This window comes from Aphanomyces astaci, assembly GCF_000520075.1.
Source record: "Aphanomyces astaci strain APO3 unplaced genomic scaffold supercont1.42, whole genome shotgun sequence".
In the NCBI taxonomy this organism is placed as follows: Eukaryota; Oomycota; class Saprolegniomycetes; order Saprolegniales; family Verrucalvaceae; genus Aphanomyces; species Aphanomyces astaci.
This window is the reverse complement of record NW_009798305.1, coordinates 333,352-357,679: the sequence shown is the minus strand read 5'-3', so window position 1 is coordinate 357,679 and position 24,328 is coordinate 333,352. Positions and strand designations below refer to the sequence as shown.

Sequence of the window (24,328 nt, the reverse complement as noted above, 5' to 3'; positions counted from 1 at the left end):
ATCTCAAGGCTATAGTAGTTTATGCCTAGTCTCGATAAAATTGAATGCATATTATAATATACTATATATATATATATATATATATATATATATATATATATATATATACAATATATATATATACAATATATATATATATATATATACAATATATATATATACAATATATATATATATATATATATACAATATATATATATACAATATATATATATACACGACGTTGCCACAAAATGGTATTGTATACGTACAATATCGAAATGAATGTTGTGATGCTATGGAGATGTGTTTGATGTGGTTATATCAGTGACTAACATTGATTTCTTCATCGTGGGTTCGTCTTTACCCCTTTTGATAACGTCAAAACGTATATATATAAATACTAGCTCTTATATATATATATATATATACATATATATGATTGTGTGTATTATATTAGGTGATTCAAGAACTGAAAAAGTGTCCATTTGCCAGTCGAATTAAGATGACGCTGCTGGGCTCCAAGAAACATTACTGTGTCCACCCCCGTGTGCGAAAATTGGAAGGCGGCAACCTCACCGACGAATGCGCCGACCTGCTAGACTCGATGACATGCAGATTTCAAACCAAGGTAAGGAATCACCAGCGCTATATATATTATTGATTTGGTACGAATATCCGGACCTCGTGCAATCGAAAATCACGCCGATCACACCGATCCTGAATCGCTCCCATTGGTCAATGCGAAAATGCTTGTCGTTGATTGGCTACATTTTTTTCCTTTTTTCTGCGGCATCGGGAAAGCCAATGAAACTTCGCGGGGAGATTTATTTGTGTCTGGTTATACGAATCGCGCAGAATTGGGACATTTGTAGCCAATTCATTATATATATTTGTAGCCAATTCATAACATATAATGTATTTCCCAGCTAGAATCGATATAGATATGATTTTATTCTCCAGACTGCTACAACCAGTTAAATATCTCTTTGAATCTCCTAATTCTGCTACGAACGTCAACTCACGTTGTTCACATTATTCAATTTTTATACCATGCATTGAATAAGCTTGTATTGTGACTCAAATCGATTCCCGAATATCAGCTGGTAAAATTGTAATTTCACAGCCAAAGACGACACGATGCTCTATATTGGATATCATAATATTTATATCAAATACATTATTCCTACGAGTTGCCAACTTATATGACAAATTGTATAGGGAAAACAGCGCAACGAAATCCGACTACATGCCCCACCAGTGTGGGATATTGAGGATATGGTCGCGCTGGGAGACCATTTGAAGGAATGTCCTTACTTTTACGCCCGGTCGCAAGAAGATATCGCGGAAATCGGTACGGCTTTGTTCTGATTGGTTGAAAAGGCGCTGCATACTGGATTCCTATTGGTTGAAAACAGTGGCTTGTACACGAAAATGACCCTATCTCTCTCGACACTGTATTTGTATCATCTCTTGTTGTTTGTATCGGGCTTAGCATGGCTATCTACGGATATGCGATACTATAATTGTGAGTTTTACTCATATACGTGGTAGATAAACCTAACAGTAAGTTTACGACGTATATTTTTACTGCTTGGATGGTATTCACTCGTTTTAGCCAATCCTCACTCAACCTTTTTTTTCTTTTGAGCCCCTCATTCTGATTTGCTCAATATGCCACATTCATTCTTTTTTAACCAATCATCATGCACCCTTGGTTCTTTTTAGCCAATCACCATGCAACCCCTTGATTCTTTCGTCCAATCGTAATGCGTTACTGTTACTAATGCGTTACTGTTACTTTAAGTGTTGATGATCCTCCACTCCCCCAACATAGGTATTGGGTGCGAAATACACATTATACGTATATAAACCTTTGATTGATTATCCCACCGTATACTAGTATTGTTTCCAATGCGTGCTTTATATCGTCTAAATTGACCGGTTTCTAGTGTTTTGCCCGTACAACTACATCATCGATCCGCAAATCCGATCGTCGTGCTCGATTACCCTCAAGAACGCTGTTGTAATCTTCGATGAAGCGCATAATATCGAAGATGTGTGCCGCGACGCCGCGTCCTTTGAGCTGCATCAGGCCAGTCTGGAAGACAGCGCTAAGATCCTCACGACTGCGCTGCAGAACCCTAACGTAAGCGACTCCAAGAAACATGACCTGAAGCCTCTGCTTAAACTCATCAACGGATGGAACCGGTGGCTTACAAACGTCAAGCCGACGCTTAAACCCATGGGGTATGCACTATTTATATATATATATATATATATATATATGTTGGACCTAGGATTTTTTCCATCTATTTTTGAAAAATTATTCGAGATTCGGTATGAATATGGTCCATCGATTGATTGATTGATTGAACCATGGGGTATGCACTGCAGCTAGCTAGCTAGCTATTTATATATATATATGTTGGACCTCGGATTTTTCTATAAATATTTTTGAAAACTTATTCGAGATTCGGTATGAATATGGTCCATATATCGATTGATTGAATCAAAATCCAATCTCTCCCAGTGTTGAACCATTTGAAAAAGGACTTGTCGCTGAGGTTGGCTATAATTCGATTTCGATTTTTCTATTGGAAAGCGCGACGTGCATTTCAGCCAATCAGATGCCTCGTTGCGGGTTGTGCTGGGTTCAACGAGCCACGGAGAAATGGGAAATTGGAAGAAAATCGACAATATGCAGCATCGTTTATATCGATTGTTATATTTTTTATACTGTATCCACTGGTGTGGGTGGTTAATCCTACAATGGACGGTTCTACTGACTCGTTATACAATAGGCGAAACATGTTGGTGAAATAATCCTCCCATATACTTTCGTGTAGTTGTATCAGGATTTCCATGAATTGTAGCTATGATTTTGATCTACCCCTATTCAAAGGAGTATATCTTTTATCCTGGTTATCGTACGTGTGTACCTTGTTTATGCTTGAGATTAAAAGCTATTGTATGACTACATCTTGTTAAAAATGCTCTTAAGTATTTTTGTCAATGACAAACTTTCTTTTTGTTATTCCGAGACAACCAGCTACTATGCACATTTGTTGCCATGGTGTTGTTACAGAGAGTTCAATGTGTAGTAGTAGCTACTACTAGTATTACTATAAAACATGATGTCTAATCTATGTGATGTTAGGTACGAATACGAAACGCGGCAGTACAGTGGTCCTGACGCCGCGGCCATCTTGAGTGAATACTGTGGGTTAACCCCCGAATCGCTCGACTTTTTCAAAATGGCCATGGAAGCTGGTATTGAAATATTAATATATATATATATATATATATTATTTTAAAAATGATATGGCAACCATTTGTTTGTATATTGAAAGCGTTCGATACGATTTCGCATGAGTTATTCTACATGCATACATATATAAATATATATATTGACGCGAATGATCGTACACTTCATTCTAATTAGCTTGGTTGCCGATACAATATGTTGTTAATGGTTCTGAAAGGTCGAACTATATTAAAATAAGAGCAAGTATATGTACGACATATATAGTATGTTTCTAATGTTTTTGTTTTTTGTGGGTAGTGATGACGGACGAGAACATTCCCGAGGGCGAATTCGCCCCCGACGAAACTACGAAAAAAGGTACGATTTTAGCTGTTTAAAACCACGCAAAATAGACTTAATTCGTCGTCAATTCTGTCTAAACCAACAAGGAGAAGGGTCTAAAATGTAGTGTTTAGTGAAACTTGGCATGGCCACTGTGATGGCGTTGTCGAGTATTTTGAATGTGGCCGACTATTTATTCCGCAACAAGATGCAGTACATCAACGACTTCAAACTGGCAGCCGTGCGACAGCGCGGGTACGGACGCCGATCGGGGGATTGGGAGTACAAAGCGTGTGTGTGGTGCCTCTACGCTGGCGTTGCATTTGGCGATATTACTTCCCAAGTACGTCCTAACTCCCGTTTAGGTACTAGATTGTTTCCAACAAAGTACCTTTTTATTTCTGATGTAGGTGCGCAGTGTAATCTTGACATCGGGCACTCTGAGCCCCATGACGTCGTTTGCAGGGGAATTGGGCACGGCATTTCCCATCACGCTCGAAGCCAACCATGTTGTAAATATGCACAAACAAGTGTGGCTTGGCTCGGTACGAGTGTTTCTTTCTAGTTGAAGAGAAAAGTGCTCTTAGATTGGTCAAAAGACTTGTCGCTGATTGGCTATAATTTGATGTCTTCATTGGGGAGTAGCGAATGAAATGTCACGGTTTGATCGTATGAATGGCGAAATTGAAAGTAATACTACAGATCATTTGTACAAGATAATGTCCATTTCGCTGAAATGTGGACTTGATAGCGGATTCACGACTCGATTTGTGTCTGATTTGAATCAATGTATTCGGAAGACACATTTCATAATGTACTTTTTGCAGGGACCAACGTATGGTGTTCGATTATTGGTTCAAATATTGCAATGGTGTAGTTTGATGGGCTAGATATTCAACTGAGAAGTCGTCCAAATTGGAACGGATTTGGCAATATATATATATATATATATATATATACTGTGGAATCGAACCATAAATATCGATGCGATTGGGTAATCGGATTTTGTCTGGATCGGATTGGTTGTTGTAGTATGTATATTCAGCCAATCCAGCGTGATACGATAGTGACTATTGAATGTTTGGAGGTTATAGCTAGCGACTTCACAATATATATACATATATATATATTTACGTCAGGTTTGTGTGTAGCTGGTGCAAGGGCCGCCGAAACATCGCGATTTTAGTGCCACGTATGCCAACCAGCAGGATTTGACCTATCAAGATGCACTGGGGGACCTCGTGCTCAAGTACGTAGGATCGATCGATGGAACCGAGTGGATATTAGGCTTGTAACTCTGTCGATCGAGGATTTGTACGGCAAATTTGTATGCTCTTCATGTTGAGATCTGAGATGCCCATCACACTAATTATTGCTGTCCTATGTTGTGTAGTGAAATCTAACTGCGACAGAGTGTTCATGTGTTTAGGGTGTCTTTTTACAAGCTTGTGTTAATTCAATCATAAGTATTTATTGTTAATTCAATCATAAGTATTTATTGTTAATTCAATCATAAGTATTTATTGTCATGTCGTTTCGAAATCCGAGTGGGGGGTGCTCAATCGAATGAGATTGCCAACATTCGGCAGACAATATCGATATATCGACCAATCAAAACCCACAACACTTATCAAGTGGCCAATCAAATCCACTTTTCGAGTCAACATTGGATTAGTGTGTGACCGAAATGAGTGTGATACACTGGACGATGTCTTTACCTACAACTGTCAGTCCAAAGAATCGATATATTTGGCATATCATCAGCTCAAAAGTCTAAATTTGAGGTACAATATCATTGTGTAGTGTCAAGCATTGTGGTAAATCCACACATGTGTGTGTTAGAGTCTTGTAGTGTTTCTATTGTTCCCTTTGATTTACATACAAATCGTAACGTTGAACAACGTGTTATATATGAGGATTTTGTCACGATATGGCTATATTTACTACGTGTATATCACCTATATATTCTTGTGATATAATAAAACTAGTTCCATAACATGAATATTCACTTGTACTGTATCTCTAGTTTATGCCACATTGTGCCCGGAGGAGTGTTGGTCTTCTTACCATCGTATCGATTCATGCAATTACTCAGTGACCGATGGACCACGACGGGCACGATGGCGAAAATGGAGGCAATAAAAACGTGTTTTGTGGAGCCCCGGGGCGCTGGAAAGGACTTTGACGCGTTATTGGACGAGTTTAAAACGTCTATTCACCACAGCCGCCAGCCCAATGCCACGTAAAATCTCCATACATTTCGTAGTTTTATTGCATTTACCGCCGTTTGATAATATACGTTTTATTCAATCACAGGGAATCCATATCGAATGTCATATATAGATGGTATGAATGTGAATATAGTATCGTATTGTGAATTTATATATGATCAATCGTATCGTATGACCCATATTTTGTAGTATATACTATGTATTTTTGTGTATTTACTTATTAGGGTTATTTTAGTAACCAGAGATAATTTTATACCGATATTTGTTGGTAGGTCTTATCTTTTAATTTTTTTACAAGCTAATATGACTATAGTTGTATATTGTGAATTTTGATTCAATCGTATCCTATGATCCATATAGTTTTTCGATTGGTAATAAAGTATATATTGTGCTTTCGAGTGAAATTTCATTGTGTTGTGGCGTGGTTTCTCGTTGGTATTTAAATCGATTTGATTGGCTACCTCAGATGAGCTCAAAATTATTAGCCAATCAAAACCTTCTCAATGAAATTCAACCAATCCGATCGATTGTGGATCGGTTTGGTCGGCGCGATTTGATTGCACCCCGTCCCCAAATTTGTATCAAATCGACAATAGATGCATCGTGTTATTATGAATGTATAGTATAATAACCCATACAGTATTATTTCATTCGATATTAATGTTATATATATGTATGTATTATTGTGTAGAAAAACGGGGGCACTGTTTTTGGCCGTATTTCGAGGCAAAGTGAGCGAAGGAATTGATTTTTCGAACGACAATGCGCGGGCTGTTGTGGCCGTGGGGATTCCGTTTCCAAACATCAAGGAGCAGCAAATTGCACTCAAACAAGTACGTATTCTAGTAGAATATTGTAGTAGGTCTAGTAGTACTAGTATTGGTGCTACTAGTACTAAGAACATAAATGTCCAAGTTGCATGTGAATTCGTGGATATGCAGTGTTTGGGGCGGCTTAAAGTTAATCGGAGTGTAGTAAGTCCAAAAGTTGTGTGCCTTCTCTCAAGTCTATCGTACTTTTGAGGCTATGGGTGACTTATGCTGAGCAGTTTCGTACAATCTTTTTCCATTCATATTGGCATGTTTTGGAGTTTTGTGTGTAGCTTGAAGTGATCCCATACTCGTTGTCGCCCCTACTACGACTTAGAGACGCTACTGACCTCTCCCTCGCACTGAAGTAAACGGGTTAGATTCGATAAGATTTATAAACTAAGAATATTTGGTTGTGCAGGAACTAAAGTAAATGTATTATTTCATCTGAGGTTTACTACAATCGTATACAAGTTGAATCATTCGAAATCCTTGCCTCATTCAATATATATACTGTATAAATTGCGCAAGGTATGAAGTTTCGAAGGATATGAGGGAGATCATGAGTATCTCGTTCTTGTTGTGCCGTTTTTTAGAATATTTTTCATTTGGATGAAACCGTCGAAAATTAATATTTTATCCAACTATATATATATATATATATATTAGCAATATCAAAACGAACGGTCCCAATACGACAAATCGTGTGCCCCGGGTCGCGTATGGTACGAACACCAGGCGTTCCGAGCGTTGAATCAAGCTCTCGGTCGATGCATCCGCCATCGTTTGGACTATGGCGCCATCTTTCTCGTGGATTCTCGATATCGGTAAATATATATATATATATATATATATATATATAGTCCATTCCATCTAAAAAATAGATGTTCACGTATACAACAACACCTAGCAATGATCGATACACGGGTCAGTTGTCGAAATGGACACGAGGCCACTGCCAAGAGTACCAAGTGGCAGAAGAAGCACTCGAGCACGTGACCCACTTCTTTGGGCGTGTGGGGATAGATCCCGATTTGCAAGGACATGTCGAAGCCGCCAATAAGCTGGCGGCGCCCGTCGCAGCGATGGCGAGGAAAATTCCCAAATTTGGAAAACCCACCGCTACGTCCACTGGGGGGTGGAAACCCAAGAAGCCCAAAACCATGCACTCGTTCTTTCCCCACGCAAACTAACACTACACTGTAATAAAATAGTATTGTGTTTTTATCCGCAAGCGAACTTTGGGTTCGTTTCACCAATTAGGGTACTAACGTAATTTTCCAGTTTAAGAACACTTTATCTGAGACGCTGCCGTGGAAGGCATGTAACTCGAGTCGTAGGTATCGGATTATAATTCTAGAATATGTTACATGACGCCAAAATCCAGGTCTATTCGGGAGTTATGAATGCGATATGATTCCTGTTATAATTCCTTATCATTCACTACAGCTTAAAACAAGCGGTCCAATTGAAGGTGCACCATTTTAAGCTTAGTCTTTGTATACCCATTTGCGTATTATTTGGGCAGGTAGGTTAAAAACTGCCTTTGTAGGAATTGATTGGCTAATTCGCTGCACCTTAAATTGGATCGACCTTAAATTGGATCGAGCACCTTAAATTGGACTTTTACGTTATGAATAATCCATGTGATCAAATGAAGGAAGGTTGCAGTACAAACTACTAGTACTACGTAGTACTTCGAAGTACTGGTAATATATTGTTGTTACTAGTTGTATTAGTAATATATATGTTCAATTATTCATACTTCCAACCATGACGTGACACGATATTTTGTTCGTGGTTGTCGTGACTGCAGCGAAACCGTTTACTATTACTGACGAATGTTAATATCACCTGCCGTGGCATCCACTAGACCCGGCCTTCAATGCAATCCAATTACTATTTATTAGGGGGGCAAAGTAAGGAGTTGAGATTACATACTACTAGTAGTAGTATACTAGTATACCATGTATACCATAACATTATACCACGGTTGTATTCACAACCAGGTTATAGTATGGCCAACACAATTCCCAGTGGTGTTGTCGCATTGATTCGACTTTGGAGCCCTCAGCAGAAAAGCAACCCGATATCTACAGTACGTTGACTTTTCACACAGCCACGGGGACGATGTCTTGAGCAAGGACTTCGTGGGGTGGGTACTAAAGGTAGTTTGTGAATTGACAGTGTGAATTGACTATGAAATACCAGTACTCACTATCGGTAGTTACTCCGAGTATTGTCGATTCGGAAGTCTTTTTACTGGTATATTGACTGTGAATAGAGAACAGGGCGAGTACTATTGATTACTAATATTACCCCTGTTTTGCAACTGTTTCAGATGGGATACTTCCAGTTGGTGTTTCGGATTGCTATTAGCCAGGAGGGAAATGGTCATATTCGAATGAACTCGATGGAGCTTTGATGCCTATAATCGCAATGTTACACGATCGAATGAGTTCTTACTTCACCTGGTTGATAGAAACCTTCGTCGTCGCACCTTCGCTGATGATTTGGTCCTTGCTCCATGGAAGCGCACTTTTCTTCGAAACAAAAAACCGTTCATTATTATTATCATGGTGTGAATAGAATTTTTAAGAACTTCAAAACGATGTTATGTACTACGTACTGTAGTATTGTTATTTTTTGGAAGCTAATATAGCAAAGTTAGTAAACTTGGATGCAATATTTGAGACAGACACTTTCAAAGTCACTCAACATGGGCTATAAAATATACACATCGACCCAAGGCTCACAGTTCGCATGTTCACAAGCGTTTTCTCTACAACATGTCGCATTGTAGAGGTCGTTATGATTATATATTAATCGAGTTTATTTACTTGCAAAATAGGTTATATTTTCCTTTTTTGGCTGGCTACTTTGACGATTCATCCCTCATGCTACAATGGTTCAATCGCCACATTTCTAGGCTCGGAAGAGTAGCCTCAACAAAGTTTCAATATCTGCATTCATTACACTGCTCGTAGAAAAGCTGTCAGAGGTATTCGATGTCAAAGTCATGTACTGGAGGCTGCGGGAAACGATCAACTTTACAATCCTCAAACGAAATGGCAGTGCATAGTTCATCTCACCATACAACACACTAGAATCAAATTGAGTTCAGCCTGAGGAAGAAAGCAACGTGCACTGCTTTTAATTGCCATTTTGAAGGATTGGCATCGTCCTCAATCGATTGCGCTGAGTTGCTTTGCTCCACACAAAACGGTTGCATAACATATTAAAATATGAAATTTAAATGTTAGAAAGTTATAACACAACATATCAATGTATGCTATAAATTACATATCAATGTATGCTATAAATTATAGCTCAAGATGACAATAATTGCTTGTAATCTTTCACGCTATATTTGAAGCTTTCGCCAAAATGAGTCTTTAATGTGCTGCTTCGTGGCTCAGAGATCACCGATCAACGCAAGACCATGGTAGCATGTACAGCAGCATTGATACTACGTAATAAAGCGGCATGCACAGTGTTGCGATGCTTATTGTGGGATATAATCACACCCAAAGTAAGCTATATTTCAGTTTTTTGGCATGTTTGAGGTCGCTTCACGCACGCTAAATTAGTGCAATCGCCACACATCACGTCTCGTTATATAGCCAGCAGCCATCTCTTCAGTTTTCATATTAAATGAGCCTTCGTGTGAGCGGAGATATGCGAATTCTACGATGACTACTCCGAAAAAGTTATCATACATTGGTTATTTGCATTCGTCGACTTACTTGCCTTCCATTAAAGAGAACATGTGTTCCTATTGTGCTTTCGAGTGAAATTTCATTGTGTTGTGGTTTCTCGTTGGAATTGAAATCCGATTTGATTGGCTACCTCCGATGAGCTCAACATTATTAGCCAATCAAAACCACCTCCTCAATGAAATTCAACAACCAATCAGATCGATTTTGTGGATCGATTGCACCCCAAACATTTGTACTATCAAATCGACAATATATTGGTCTCATAACAATATACTACAGTAGTAGTGTGGCCAGAGAATATTAGTTTGTCGCTCTCTGGTGCATCAAGTCCATGAAACGTTGTCGCCAAGACAAGTAACCCGCGTACGACCGTCGGATCACTTCGCGCCGCACGAGCGCATCCTTCTGGTCGTCTTCCATGCCCTTCAAGTCGATGTCCACCAACGCTGCTAGCTCGTCCACACTCAAAAACCCGGTGGCGGGTCGAAATATGTGCGACACACGGTCGACTGAGCGCACCAAGATGTGTGTTGGCGATACTTGCCGAACCTCGGTCCTATTCATGCAATGAAAACGCTGAGCCGTTGACAACCCCTGAACGAACAGTAAATACATACCACGACATGTCGTGCCGCTGCAGCTGGAGGGGGTGGCATACGTATGTTTCGTCGTGTTCGACTTGCCGCTCGACCACGATGAACCGGTTGGCTTCGACGAAGTGGCCTTGGAGCGTGTTCACGAACGCTCCTTTAGGAGTGATCGTGTGAAACAGGCGAGTGTTGGATGTCATCTCTTGCACCACCTAACCAAATACAAAGATCAGGTTGACCCTCCTCGTCCATTCGTTCATCCGACTAAGTTACTTGCCGTTTCGACAAAATTGGGGAAATTCACCGCCTGCATGTTGGTCTCGACCACACGCCGAAACATTTGCATCGTTCCAGGCCACGTGAACTGTACCCGCTGCATCCACGTAAACGAATCATCGTGCTCGTCCGACGCTTGAAAGTCATATTGGACAAACTCGTCTTCATTTCTCACGGCAGGAAGCAACGCGAACGGCTCGTGTATGTTGTGGTACATTTGCTGCGTGAGCCACTCCTTGCCCAGGTTTCGAGCCCTCGGGTCGGCCATCAGCGTGGCACTGTGCCACGCGTCATTGCTGCGGGACATGGGCGGCTACATCCAGAAACAATCTCATATGATTGTCTCTATGGAAATGTGAACACGCACCGGAATGTTCAGCATGACAAAGCGTTGCATGGCGTGCATGAGGGATTGATACGCTTGCGTTTGAGTGACGAGGGACTGGCGGTCTTTCAAGACACGATGCGCTTCTCTTTTGAACACGGTAGCAACGGAATGCCACGACAACGGACCATCGCTTGCTTCACGCGGCGCCACTGACGACGGCCTGCCTGCTTGAAGGCCATCAAGGACCGACTGAAGGTGCTCGTACTGTGCTTTGACAAACGCCTCGTCAGCATATACCTTGCGGCGATGCTCGCGCTGCTTCTCTCGAAAGTATCGACGCCGAGCGAGGGTTTTGTCGACAATCATCAGGATCGCGTCCGTGTGGGCATGGGTCGCGCCAGTGTTGGATGGCATGGTTGACAGTGCGTTAGGCTGGTGCATCTGTGGTCAAACGCACCGATGTGATTGGTGCAATTTATCACTGCAAAATGTTTACGACATTCCTCCGATTTATACTAACTTACGTATGAATTACGCATGTATTGTGCTTTTCAGGTAATTTACCCGTTGTTTAACTCTGTTAAAGAACCAGGCGTTTAAAATAATATAAGACCGATTGAAGATAAAACAACGCTAAACCCTGCATTTCAGCAGATAAAACAACCCTTCCTTTATTTCAACCGCTAACTAGTAATCGAGTTGCAGCACCTGGCCAACTTACGCAGAGCAACCACGAGTTCATCACGATGCATACCATATTAGGATGTGAAATGGGAGTACAATACATCGTGTAGTGCGCCCTTGCCTTCCACGTACAGTGCTAATGTTACAACTACGAAACTACCTTCAACCAACCAATCATTGCATTAGATGAAGTAATTTAAAGTATTTTTACTATTAAACAACGCACCCAACCGTTATTCAAGTTACTTTAGACGTTATTTAAGCCTGAGAACATTTAAACAATGAATTTAACCCTGGAATTGCCAAAACAGGTGATGGACTCCACCAATGAAATCGCTTCGTTTGTAGAAATTGGACCAATCCCTGTGCGGAACGAACCCATAGCTTCACCTTGTCCCAACAGCGAGACCGCCGCCGCTCTTGTCGAGATGGTGGAGGTGTGTGTCGTCAAGTCGCCTGCCGACTTTCAAGACTGGTGGGTGACGGAGATGAATGCGGGGTACCAGCTGTACCTGTGTGTGCTCTTGCTCTTCTTTTCCCTGGTGATTGCCATGCCGTTGGCGCGCCTAACGTTCTTCCTGTTGCACTCGCTCACGCCGGACCGGTGGAAGTGGCCAGGGGAAGCCCGGACGATGATCTTGTGGGAAACGTACTGGCTGTTTCGCGTCGGGTTGTTCTGCGCCGCGCTGCAGGCCGTCCGTCTCACGACCTTGCTGTGTCAATGGCCACTGTGGATCTTCGGGGTGCCGTTGCTGTTGTGGTTGAACAAAGCGGGCGACGTCATCCGCGAAGTGGCCGTCCGCCGAGGCTCTGCCAAGACACTACTGTTCGAGATCACCACAGTACGAACTTCCATCTCCATCCACCCGCGAAGCATGTTGGTTCATCATCCTTCCATTAGGTGGTGAAGATTCTGGTGCTGTGCATGACGTTCTACTTTCTGTACATCTTGGTCTTTCCTGGGATCGCGGACGACATTTTAAGGGGATTTTACACTGGCGTATGTGTCCTATTCGGCCTTGCGCTGGTGCCCGTGGTACATTATATATATATATTATGCCTTGGGAAAATATATATCCAGATCATTCATTGAACGAAACCCCTATATATATATATATATTATGCCTTGGGAAAATATATATCCAGATCATTTATTGAAAGAAACCCCTAAAAACTATTTTGAATTCGTTGGATATAATTGGTTGGTTTATAGGTGCGCAATATCTCGGGGTCGCAACTGCTCTTGATTAACCCAACCCGACCAGCGGACGACGACATCCCCACTACTACTAGTAATACTAGTAGTCGTACTACATATACCCATCACAAGCGCCATGTGCACTTGGACCATGCCCCTACTGGCGTGTTGCAAGATGCACCAATTGGGTATGGTCGAATCTATATTATATTTGTAGATATATATATATATAAAGTAATCAATGTCGCTCGTTTTCATGTTCACAACAGCACACACTCATGGAATCCTTGACCCGTTTGAGAGATCGATGTTATTTAGTGCATGCAGTAGTGTTTTTATTTTTATTTATTTTTATTTGATTTATTTTTAATTTTTTAGCAACGAAGCTTCGTCGTATAGTTATCAACCGATTGGGTGTAAATATAGATTTTATCGACGACTGAATAGTATTTAATGGTATTTTTTCGTAGATATGTGCTCACAACATGCGATGTGTTATCCAAGATTTATGTCCCCGCGGGTAAATCGATGGATGCGCCGATGGTTTTATTTCAAGAGACGCCATGGTGGCCACTTCGATTGCACGTCGAGTTGCCTCTGTCGACATCTGCCAAATCCATTCGACTGTTTATTCAGGTACGAATTGTACGGTTGTAGGGATATATATTACTAGTACTACTAGTACTACTACTGCTGGTTATGTTTGTTTTGTGTTTTTTCTTCATTGGATGCTGTAAACTCGATGTATTTATATACGAGTAGGAGAAACATGGTACTATGTGTGGAGAGTGTCGGGATTTGTATTGGATACAGCTCAACTAGTACTAGAATATTACTAGTACTACTATTAGGATATTACTCATCGTTGGTATCATGTACTACTGAATATGACAAGTGATTACGTTATTGAAAGATGTTTTATATACATGGTGGTGAGTGTATGCATAGGAATCTCACTCGGTCTAGTACTACTACTTGCTTATGGGACTCGATTGTGATATGCTATATATATATATATATATCACACGCTCTACCACGAATACAACTAGTACTACTAGTAGTACTACTACATGGTTATAGCATTCGTCTCCATCACACGTTGTCAAGCGAAATATCATGTATATATATTATATGGGTGGTGTATTTTTTAAGATATATATATAATATCAGGAGGTAATATAATATATGGACGTGTATTTTTTTATAGTTGGTGGATGCGATGCTAAACAGTACCAACCCCACCGAGGCACCACGTGCCCAGCACAACGAAAGTCCATTTGGAGCGACTAGGACTACTACTAGTACCCTGCACCGCCGTCGCCTACCTACTACTAGTACCCACCAAACCAACCACAAAATTATGCATTCCGCCCTGAGCTCGTTTTTCCGCACCCCCGCGACCACCGCCGAGTCCTCCAGCCATCGTCAAGTGGACGAAAGAAGATGGAGGGTACTGATGGAAGGTCCATGGGTAGTGACTATCCAAGGCCAAGTGTTTGCTGGGGGGTACCCTCTATATCGTCAAGCGCTGTCCGAGGTAATAGTATACGAGTATGGGGATTTTTTATGGGCATATTGTGATATATATATATATATATATATATATATATATATATTATAGGGCTTGATATTGATACATGTGAAAGAGAGAGGTGGTGGTTTGTACGGATTGATATATATATATAAAAAACTAATGTGGCGGAATGTAGGTGGTCGAGATGGTGATGGTGATACTACAAGACTATGGAGTTGGTGGTGTCGTGCGAGAGTAGAGTCGAGTGTGCTGTAGGATATATATAGTATCACCTATATCTATTAATATATATATCCATATCTATTGATATATATATTTATATATTTATGTCTACACTTTTACAATGGAAGCTGTAAACGGAATTATACTCCGAAATAAATAATAAACAATCATACCCTTCACATGTTCCAACTCACAACGTGGCAAAACCGATTCGGATTGGGTTTTATATACCGTATTGGTCGTACCTTTGCACCATTATGTTAGGACTTTTTACTAGTACTATTAATAGTACTACTTCAGTTACGAGTATACTAGTATAGAATCATAGTTAAGTTATATATATATATATCCCCGACAAATACTCGTCTGACAGATCCATTCAAGTCCAAGTCAAACAAAAAATGGGTTGACTTGTGGCGTCTTGGCCATTCGATCTCGTTGAACTAGAAGTAAAACTAGTACTAGTAGTGTAGTACTAAAACTGGACAAACGATGTCGCAGCCGATCGTTCTTGATGGCACCCCATATAACACACACATTCATATATATATATATATATGGAGATGCATAGTTAGTTAGCTCGCCCAAGTCGAAGTATCTCCCCCTCGCGCCCATTCCAAATAGGGTGGTAGGACACGACTCGTACAGTGTCCATCGTCCAGCTTGACCGGCCGTTCGAGTCGTTGTTCTGGAGGATGTACTAGTAGTACACTGGCCTCGATTTCGTTGTCTTGTTCTTTTGCCATCATACCGTAGCAGTATTGAGCAATCACGTCGGCGCACCACATGCCTGGCTTATCGTCCAGCAAGTGGTCGCTCGTAAAGCAGCCAACGTGACCGCCCGAGTGAGTCACGCAAAGCACGACGTTTGGATTCGATCGGCACTCGTCATACGGAATCACAGTGTGTGGGCAGATGGGGTCATCTCTGGCAGAGACGCACAGCGTCGGAATCGCAATGTGCTTGATGTACGCGGCGCTCGACGCATCGCGGTACGTGTCCATGGGGGTGATGTACCCAAATGTATGGCGGCTCACGTGGAGGTCGTACTCGGTCAGCGTCTGGACTTGCCGAAGCCGCGCCAAGTCCACGGCCGGATGGTCCGTCAAATGTTCGTGCGCGTTGGTCTAGGGTAGAGAAATGGATGTTTTAGAGAGGATAGAGGGTTTCGAATTGATCAAACTACATTATATATATATGTATTATATATATATATTATATATTATATATACATTTTTATTTATATTTTTATATTTATATTATATTTATACATTTATATATATATATATATATTATTTATATATTTATTTATTAGGTAGAGGGAGGGTACTACTACTACTACTATGACTACGCATGAATTGGGTTAAAAAGAGCTTGGAACGGACGGTAACAAGAATATGGACATGCATTTTATAGTACTGTATGGTGATCAAACATGACAGCATAAAGAAAGACGTGGGAAACCCCGTCGTCCGTCGTCGGCCTCGTCAGGCTGATCATGGTTCGATATATAACAACATAAATAATACTAGTATATATATATATATAACCAAGTCAATAGTAGGTACATCAAAGAGGGGGTCTAGTAATAAATATATTTTCAACACTCCACCACATACATACACACACTACACAACAATGGACAATTAAATGCCAAATTCCCCGACAAAACTACTTGTACCTGGAATAGATCTATAGTAGCAAACACGTAGAATTCAAATAAACATAATATAGGCAGAGGAAGGATGTGATAAATCCACTATAATAGAGAATCGTCAAGCAATGGGCTTGTACGTCCATAGAGTAGCCAGACCCCCGTCTCGTATCAATCTCGAATCTCTACTCGACCCTCGAAAATGGAGTGGATTTGATTGGCTCTTACAGAAAAAAACAAAAAGTCTATTCAGCCAATCCGAAATGCCGACGTAAGGTCGTCGATATCAACAATATCGAGCGATGGATACCGACTTTACTTGATTTTACCTCGTCAAACACCATTTGGAGCAAGTTTTTGGTCATGGCAGCGTTGTACACAAGGCGATGGAACCACGAGTGCGTGATGTGGAGGTTCGTCACAACAAAGTCAAACGGATTAGCCACAGACACGGCCGCCGTGAGCACACAAGACGCGCTTTCTTCGCCCACGTACTTGAACAGGATGTTGGCGCACCCCACGCCCATCAACGGAGTGCAAAGGGCCAAATGGCGATGTACGAGATGGCTTCGTGGTCGTCGTGGGTGTAGGCTGGGCAAAACAACTACATACAGTGGGTGTCCAGGACAAGATATATATATGGGATTTGCAAGGGAAAGTACTAATGATTGATACTTGGTTGAGTATCGACGACAAACAAAAGCCAGGACCTGGGATGAAGGGAACCACAAGGTAGACAGAGATACGAATGATAGCTGACATGGTCAGAACTCTAGAGTCTATTTACTGGTACATATCCACGTCAAAATATATACTATATTAAGCTCAGTAGAGAATGTGAAGGTATTCGAGATGCAAGTTAGGACATATGGCAAATATATATATATTGTCGATTCGAAACTGGAGCCTCAATATATATATATTGTCGATTCGAAACTGGAGCCTCAATGACTTTAGAGAGAATGGAGTAAAGAACTAATCAAATCATGTCATGTCCTGTCGAATTTCTGCCAATCCAGACTTTAGATTCGGCCCCAGTCCCTCCACATTGGGCAAAACTATATACTAGTATGTACTAATCTTTGTATTTTATAGTTTGTACAAGCTTATATTGAATCAAATGAATTCGAATGCTATTTGGCATTTGGCGAAATGTCCAAATTTGGGTGAAATGCACAATATATATATATATATATACCCAAAGAAAGATGCATACAAAACACACATCAAGACATGGACAAGTAGTATCGTGAAATCGACGTCAATATAGAATTATATGGCATTGCTCAGGCTCTGCAAGACCTCAATGTATGGATGTACTTTAACAGAGTTAGGACGGCAGCGTCAATACCATCCGTGCTCGACAAGTAGAAATATCGCGATCAATAAATATATATTATATTCACGCAAAAAATAGGACGAATCATTAAATAATGTAGTTAGTTGGCAGTACCGGGTTGCGGCCACATCCTCGCGCGTTCGTCACGACAACGCGCCATCCGTCGTGTAATAACCGCTCCACCGTCTTTCGAGTATATGGCTATACAAATCATCCAAGAGCAACACTACCGTCAAGAACGAGAAAAAATACAAATATATAAATATAATAAAATAGTTGGTCACCACCACAAGTCATGTGTCTGAAAAGTGCTGGGTCGTGACAAGGCGGGTACTATTTATCTACCTACTGTACGTACTTCGTCGCTGCTGCCAGTCAACCCGTGCAAGATAAACTACAGCCAACAACACACATCGTTCACGTGAGCATTAAGAAACAAAATAATAAAAATATTAATCCCACCGCAGTCGGTTGAGTGGTTTGAGCTCGCACAGCATGCTGCCACGTGGATATGTCTGCTGTTCTGTCGTTTTTTATTATTCCAAAAAATATTTTTTTAAAATAAAATCCATTTCTTTTTGTTTAGTGCGTCGTTGGAATGGCCCAGTCCAGTGACACCGTCCCTCTGTCGGACAGAGTCAGGAGCTGTCTGTCGTATGTGATCGTAGGAGCCGTTACGGACAACGCCACCATAAGCGTTTGGAGATGGCTATACCTCAGTCAATAGAATACATAGAAAAATCGATTTCCACGCACACCACGTACCCGTTAAACAGGTACCAAGTCGGATGGTACTTTGCTCTACAATACGTACGTTTGCAGGTACGAGCCAGAGCAAGGAGATATACCGAGACGGCGACACGAGCGCAGGATCTGACGTGTGGTCGATGTATCTTGGTGGGTGAGCGTGGGCCGCTTGGCTGCCCAGAGGTAATGCAAGCAATGCACCAAGTACACAACGAACGCATACTTTTTACGCTCACGTTCGCGCAGAACTAGCTTGAGTAGACCCACGAAGCTGAACAGCGCTTGCATGTGTTGAGATGGTCAAGTTGGTTGGGTTGTTACAGTGATGTTGGTGGCCACTGTAGTCCAGTTTGACTGATGAAATGTGAACCGCTGTGGTATGGTATCAGAGTGGGGATACCTTACATACAAAACTATAGAGAAATGCCAGTATAATATGTAGTACTGTGGTCATGCCTAGATATTTGGAACAACATCAACAATCTTCACGCATCCGTCAATGTTGGGCTCTCATTGCAATGAATGTAATGAACAATTGATGTAGCTTTACCGGTATTATGGTTTCGTCCTCTCGCCCGTGTGTGTACCTTGCAGTAGCACTAGTGCTCTAGCGAACCACTGAGCCCTCATATGGCCTGACTTTGTCCTCGAGGCTAAATCGTGCGGAGCTGTGATCCCGTTAATAGTTATGGTTGATGCGCCAACCTTGATGTCCGTAACGTGATGTAGACAGACGAGTTCTGGGCGTGATGATAATAGCAGCGTCAGCTATGTAAGCTAACTAGGAGTAACTTCTGTCCACGCACCAACGAAGACATGTTTATTTCTCCTGCGAATGGAGCCACCGCCATCGTAGCGAAACCAGGTACACGTACCGGACTTCCTTTCGTAAAAGCCACCGGAGAATATTCCGTCGTTTTATCGATCACAACCTAGACGCCCTTCATCGTTTTGCATGTATAAGCTACAGGTGCTGTACATGTAACATTGTTCCTTCGCAACAAATGTGTCATTAGCGGTGTGCTCACTACTTTGAGTTGGTTTGGTCGCACTGAGTGGTGACTGAAATAAAAAAGGTGGCCCCAACCGGTGATCGAAACCGGGACCTCCTGCACCCAAAGCAGGAATCATACCACTAGACCATTAGGGCTGGCACATACTAGATGTAGATAAATATGGTGCACGTCATCTATAAACAACCAACTTTTCACAAAATTTTCTGACTTCTATTTCATATTCATTACTCAAATTTTCAGCAAATTGAGACGTACAATCGACAGATCTCAATGTGGTGAAGAAATTCTACGTCTCAGATTCAAATTTGGTGATGAATTGGTCCAGAAATAGATATTTAACCTAGCGGTATTTTACATGGGCGCTTGGATATTTGGCCATAGGGGTGGCTGCTCAAATGTATCTTGATTTTTGTATGTGACTCTTATCCGTATTTAATATCCGGAGGCAGTTGGGACCTTTAACCTCCCACTCCAGTGATAAAACGCATGAAATCGGTATTTAACGTATCTGGAACTTGAGTTTAACTACATTAATTGCACGTTAAATAATAAAACCTTCACTCCTCGATTTGGCCAGTTGGAAGTTTTTAGATGAAGTGCACCATACTTTCAAATGTATTGTCGATTTTCTTCAAATTCCCAGTTTTGTATGGTTCGTTCAATCGAGCACAAATAGAGCCGAGACATCTGATTGGCCATTATCCACTTTGCCCTTTCCAGTAGAAACTCGAAAATGGATTGTACTTCGAAGTATTCAATCAGCGACAAGTAATTTTGGATTGACCAATAGGTGAGATTGGTGCTCGATTCGCTCGGCGAGATTCGATTGAACGGGGTCCGGAAATTCATACCGAACCTCCAATAATGAGAATGAAACGTTTCTTTCCCATACCATACCATAACGACTCAGACAAATATTTGCTGGATATGTGCTTCGGACATGCACTTAACTGGATTTACGTATTAAATGCGAATAAATTTAGCTGTACCACAAGAGGAATCGATTGGACATTCGGCGCAGTGAACGATTTTGGCTCACTCCTCGCCAAGGCATCGCCTGCTCAAAATTATACACACGACCTCCGCTACGCTGCGGTGCGCGCAATTTTGTGGGCGGATGCTCTGTCGTCGCTCGCTACTGTAAAGCTGATCGTTCTTATGCGGGTGTATACAATACACAAGTATGTCCGAACGTATTCGTTCGGACAAATTTCATTCGGACAGAATATGTTCCCTTAAGTCCAATACAAATGTCAAGTATGTCCGACTGAAATTGTCCGAATGGTGTCCGCAAAGTGATCATATTCACCCTTGTTTTGACCCCTATGCCATAAAAAATGGCCGGTTTTCGAAGAAAAGTTGCCAAAATCGAAATATTCTGTTTTTCGAGATTTTGTACGTACAAGGTTCAAAATTTTCTTGAGAATCGGGTGTTTTGTGGAGGTTTGTGTGACTGTGAAGTCTTCACATCAATCGGAAATCGAATAATTTTTCCATAATTCAACTGTCATCCAGACTACTTTGTGGATACTTTTCTGCTTTATTTCATGCGATATGATACTTTGGGAAATTTTTGCAGACTTGCCACAACGGTTTATGGCATGATTTTATGGGGTGGCATCCAGACCAGACTTTCGCTTTTTGGCCGTACCTTGGACAAATCTAGAGAATATAACCCCAAATTGGAGGTAACGTTACCAGTATTGTGTAGAGCTTACTTCCCTTATAACTCCAATTTTAGCGCAAAACAAAATTGAAGCGTTATCTTATTGTTTGAATATAATTAAAAAAACTTGATGGTAAATAGGGCAAGAATAGATCACTTGCTTTGTTAGAAGAGGATACTTAAAGGAGGAACGACTTGTACAGTACCTCCAGGAGGAAAGTACAACACATTAACTGCAACTGTAAATGGTTCCAGGGTCGACGAACTTTAAGCTGGCACGCCACTACAGTACAGTAGTGTAGCAGGCTTGACTGTAACTACCGTAAGTTATTCAGCACTGACTTCAGTAACGTTTAGCTGTAACGTAAAAAAAACAATTTACAGTTGAGACACGGTGACTTGGGAGAATTTCCAAATCTCTACGCTCAGGCAACTTTTTCAACCTCTGAAACTTGGAGATTAATGTAGCTGATTATGTAATGCTCTACAACCACGTCCAGAAAATATTGTGTTTTGCAGTCGTATTACATGTGAAAAACAACTAAATTTGGTACCAACTTGATAGTCAATTTGAGGCACATGTTGATCAAAGTATCATATTTTGGTTCCCAATGTTATGTTTAGGGTAGTGTACTATTAATAGTATTACGGTAGGTTCGAGAGATAAGCGAAGGCATTTATTTGTATGGGTTACAAATGCTCAGGGAGTTTTCCGGATGTGCATTTACGAGGGTTGTATGTCAATATTTTTACGCCGTTTGATTGGTTCGTGAACATAGAACTTAATCGAGTCATAAAAAACCCGTTCACAAGTGAGTTTACTCGCAAATGGAAAGCTGCGGAGTAGTTCCAACGGCAAGATTAGAATAACGTCAAGTTCTTCGGCTGAGATAATTGATACATCTGTACTGTATACCTAAACTGTTTTGTCGCCATAACAAACGTTCTGGTCGGGATTGTCTGATCAGGAAGTATATGTTTATGAAATTAATTCGTATCGAATTCTATTCGCGTCGTCTACCGTGTGATGGTCAGTGTAATATTAAAAAACTCGTTGGCAAGTTTTGCGTTTGAAATTGCTGTTTGCGACACAACAGCGGCAAGGTTGTGTCGGATCAGGTCGCGAATACAACATTCTTGACAGAGGTACAGCAGCCGTAGTAGCAGCGATCTACGGTAGGTGCAGTACAGCGTTCATTGACCCATTTGCCATAGACAACACTGCGACCACCACGATCATGCCACAGTCGAAAGAAGACGCGGCCGGGATGGACGACACCCCCCTCGGCATACACGACGACATGGAGACCCATCCGCTGTACAGGAACCTGGCACACATCAAGACAAAGAAAGTCAAGGAGCTCGAGTTTTACAAACGATACGCCTACACATTACAGCGGCAGGTATGGCAGGGCCGCCAGCAGCAGCGCCGGCGCAAGTCCTCGCTCCTTCCATGGGAGGAAGTTGCGCGAGCTCTGCAAGACGACACGTTAGACCGAGTCCGAGACAACCGCCGACTCGAGCAACAAGTCGAAGCGAACAAGCGGCTTTGCAGCGTGCTCAAGCCTTGGGTTCGGCATATGGCCATGCTCGAATCCCCCTCGGTACATATGACCTGCACCCGCACCGGTGTCGGGGGTTTGTGAAAAGCTAACGAACATAACAATGTACTTGTTTCTTAGAAACCCCCGAATTCGTTTCAAAGTTGCTGGCGGCACGCGCATTTGTTTAGAGGCGACGACGCCATGAGACGCATTGGATCAAGGTGGCTTCTCCAGCACATGTACTACAACATGGACCATGCAATGGAAGAAGCTGCGTTCCCGAACCTGACCGATCCATTCCTGGACATCAGCCGCAGCGATCTATCCTCAGGTACCTGCTTGTGGCACCCGTCGTTGTCCCTTGGGTCGTCTGGACGACAAACGATGGATTTCGAGCTACTCGTGACCCAGCAATTCGTGGTCGAGTTCCCACTGGCGATGACAGCGGATGGGGTATGGGCCGCCAATCGCACGTTTGCTCAGTTCGTCCTCAAGCAGGACTTTGCGACCAACTACCACGACCTAACTCCGAAAGGCACGGAAGACTCGAACGACGTTGAATACGCCCAGGAAGAGGTGGGCACAGCGACCCAGCGCATGAGCCTCAACTGGATCCAAGGCCGATTCAACGAACCGCACCGCACGGCCATCTTGGTCAAGACCATCGTGGACGATGCGTTCCCGTTGGCCGAGAACGCATGGACCATGTACTTTCATCACTGGATCGTGCTGTACCAGTTGACTGACTCGACAACGTTGGTCCGGGTCCAGTACACAGTCCACCAGCCTGCGTCCGCAGATGGGTTTGTCCCACTGTCCCAAGTAGCCCAATATCGAAGTGTTGGTATGGGCACCACGGATGACGTGGCAGCACGGCTGGTCGTGGAAAGAGATATCCGGTCACATACCCAGCAGCGACAACTCTTTCCCATCCACTTGAACAACGTCCTCCACAGCTTGACCAAACACAAACTAGAGACGACAGGGAGTAGTGTCGAAATGGGGTGGTAGTTAAATTCGAACAATTTATTTAAATATTCCATTTGCATGATTGATCTGAGATTACATTGAGTTGTTCTATATTAATAGTTCTATTCACGTTTTATATTTCATAGCATCAATCAACGACAATACTGTGATACGGTACTGTATTACTTGTACCGGTCATTCATTTTAGCATTGGGGATGAAGGCAGAAAATTGA

General features: G+C 41.9%; 6 protein-coding genes and 1 non-coding gene across 8 annotated transcripts in view; 3 read left to right on the top strand and 4 right to left on the bottom strand.

Annotated features, from left to right (window-relative positions):
• The window catches only part of H257_12717, a 9,535-nt gene extending 1,693 nt beyond the window's left edge, over nucleotides 1-7,842 (top strand). The window contains exons 2-13 of one of the 2 annotated variants that reach the window (XM_009840019.1): nucleotides 440-610; nucleotides 1,201-1,333; nucleotides 1,932-2,229; nucleotides 3,140-3,252; nucleotides 3,545-3,604; nucleotides 3,703-3,911; nucleotides 3,979-4,113; nucleotides 4,720-4,817; nucleotides 5,595-5,810; nucleotides 6,491-6,632; nucleotides 7,278-7,435; nucleotides 7,519-7,842. In XM_009840019.1, coding sequence (XP_009838321.1) covers nucleotides 440-610; nucleotides 1,201-1,333; nucleotides 1,932-2,229; nucleotides 3,140-3,252; nucleotides 3,545-3,604; nucleotides 3,703-3,911; nucleotides 3,979-4,113; nucleotides 4,720-4,817; nucleotides 5,595-5,810; nucleotides 6,491-6,632; nucleotides 7,278-7,435; nucleotides 7,519-7,801 — 2,016 coding nt within the window. In that variant the 3' untranslated portion in view covers nucleotides 7,802-7,842. Of the gene's footprint in view, nucleotides 1-439; nucleotides 611-1,200; nucleotides 1,334-1,931; nucleotides 2,230-3,139; nucleotides 3,253-3,544; nucleotides 3,605-3,702; nucleotides 3,912-3,978; nucleotides 4,114-4,719; nucleotides 4,818-5,594; nucleotides 6,099-6,490; nucleotides 6,633-7,277; nucleotides 7,436-7,518 lie in introns of those variants that run through there. The other variant, XM_009840018.1, reaches the window with a different exon arrangement.
• Nucleotides 7,843-10,627: 2,785 nt separating this feature from the next.
• On the bottom strand, nucleotides 10,628-11,935 carry H257_12716 (hypothetical protein; the record flags this gene model as incomplete). Its single annotated transcript, XM_009840017.1, has 4 exons — nucleotides 10,628-10,883; nucleotides 10,945-11,129; nucleotides 11,222-11,506; nucleotides 11,561-11,935. 4 exons carry the CDS (start codon nucleotides 11,933-11,935, stop codon nucleotides 10,628-10,630), a joined length of 1,101 nt encoding a protein of 366 aa, XP_009838319.1.
• A 636-nt stretch (nucleotides 11,936-12,571) lies between these two features.
• Nucleotides 12,572-15,236, top strand: H257_12715 (hypothetical protein). Its single transcript, XM_009840016.1, has 6 exons — nucleotides 12,572-13,047; nucleotides 13,107-13,241; nucleotides 13,419-13,591; nucleotides 13,874-14,039; nucleotides 14,611-14,940; nucleotides 15,113-15,236. Exons 1-6 carry the CDS (start codon nucleotides 12,634-12,636, stop codon nucleotides 15,173-15,175), a joined length of 1,281 nt encoding a protein of 426 aa, XP_009838318.1. The 5' UTR covers nucleotides 12,572-12,633; the 3' UTR covers nucleotides 15,176-15,236.
• Nucleotides 15,237-15,717: 481 nt separating this feature from the next.
• On the bottom strand, nucleotides 15,718-16,305 carry H257_12714 (hypothetical protein). Its single transcript, XM_009840015.1, has one exon. The coding sequence runs from the start codon at nucleotides 16,161-16,163 to the stop codon at nucleotides 15,735-15,737; it is 429 nt and encodes a 142-aa protein (XP_009838317.1). The 5' UTR covers nucleotides 16,164-16,305; the 3' UTR covers nucleotides 15,718-15,734.
• A 2,429-nt stretch (nucleotides 16,306-18,734) lies between these two features.
• Nucleotides 18,735-19,187, bottom strand: H257_12713 (hypothetical protein; the record flags this gene model as incomplete). The annotated part of the gene is made up of 2 exons (XM_009840014.1): nucleotides 18,735-18,861; nucleotides 18,967-19,187. 2 exons carry the CDS (start codon nucleotides 19,185-19,187, stop codon nucleotides 18,735-18,737), a joined length of 348 nt encoding a protein of 115 aa, XP_009838316.1.
• A 790-nt stretch (nucleotides 19,188-19,977) lies between these two features.
• Nucleotides 19,978-20,049, bottom strand: H257_12712. The gene has a single exon. It is a non-coding gene; the product is annotated as a tRNA-Pro (tRNA).
• A 2,588-nt stretch (nucleotides 20,050-22,637) lies between these two features.
• H257_12711 (hypothetical protein) lies at nucleotides 22,638-24,173 on the top strand. The gene is made up of 3 exons (XM_009840013.1): nucleotides 22,638-22,727; nucleotides 22,797-23,185; nucleotides 23,264-24,173. Exons 2-3 carry the CDS (start codon nucleotides 22,820-22,822, stop codon nucleotides 24,134-24,136), a joined length of 1,239 nt encoding a protein of 412 aa, XP_009838315.1. The 5' UTR covers nucleotides 22,638-22,727; nucleotides 22,797-22,819; the 3' UTR covers nucleotides 24,137-24,173.
• The last annotated feature ends 155 nt before the right edge of the window (nucleotides 24,174-24,328 follow it).

Bases quoted from the DNA above. Each gene is read 5' to 3' on its own strand.
- H257_12715 (XM_009840016.1), top strand. From the start codon at position 12,634: ATGGTGGAGGTGTGTGTCGTCAAGTCGCCTGCCGACTTTCAAGACTGG. The intron at 13,592-13,873 runs GTATGGTCGAAT...ATTTTTTCGTAG, and splicing joins TTGCAAGATGCACCAATTGG to ATATGTGCTCACAACATGCG. The intron at 14,040-14,610 runs GTACGAATTGTA...ATTTTTTTATAG, and splicing joins CCATTCGACTGTTTATTCAG to TTGGTGGATGCGATGCTAAA.
- H257_12714 (XM_009840015.1), bottom strand. From the start codon at position 16,163: ATGGACACGTACCGCGATGCGTCGAGCGCCGCGTACATCAAGCACATT.
- H257_12711 (XM_009840013.1), top strand. From the start codon at position 22,820: ATGCCACAGTCGAAAGAAGACGCGGCCGGGATGGACGACACCCCCCTC. The intron at 23,186-23,263 runs GTACATATGACC...CTTGTTTCTTAG, and splicing joins CCATGCTCGAATCCCCCTCG to AAACCCCCGAATTCGTTTCA.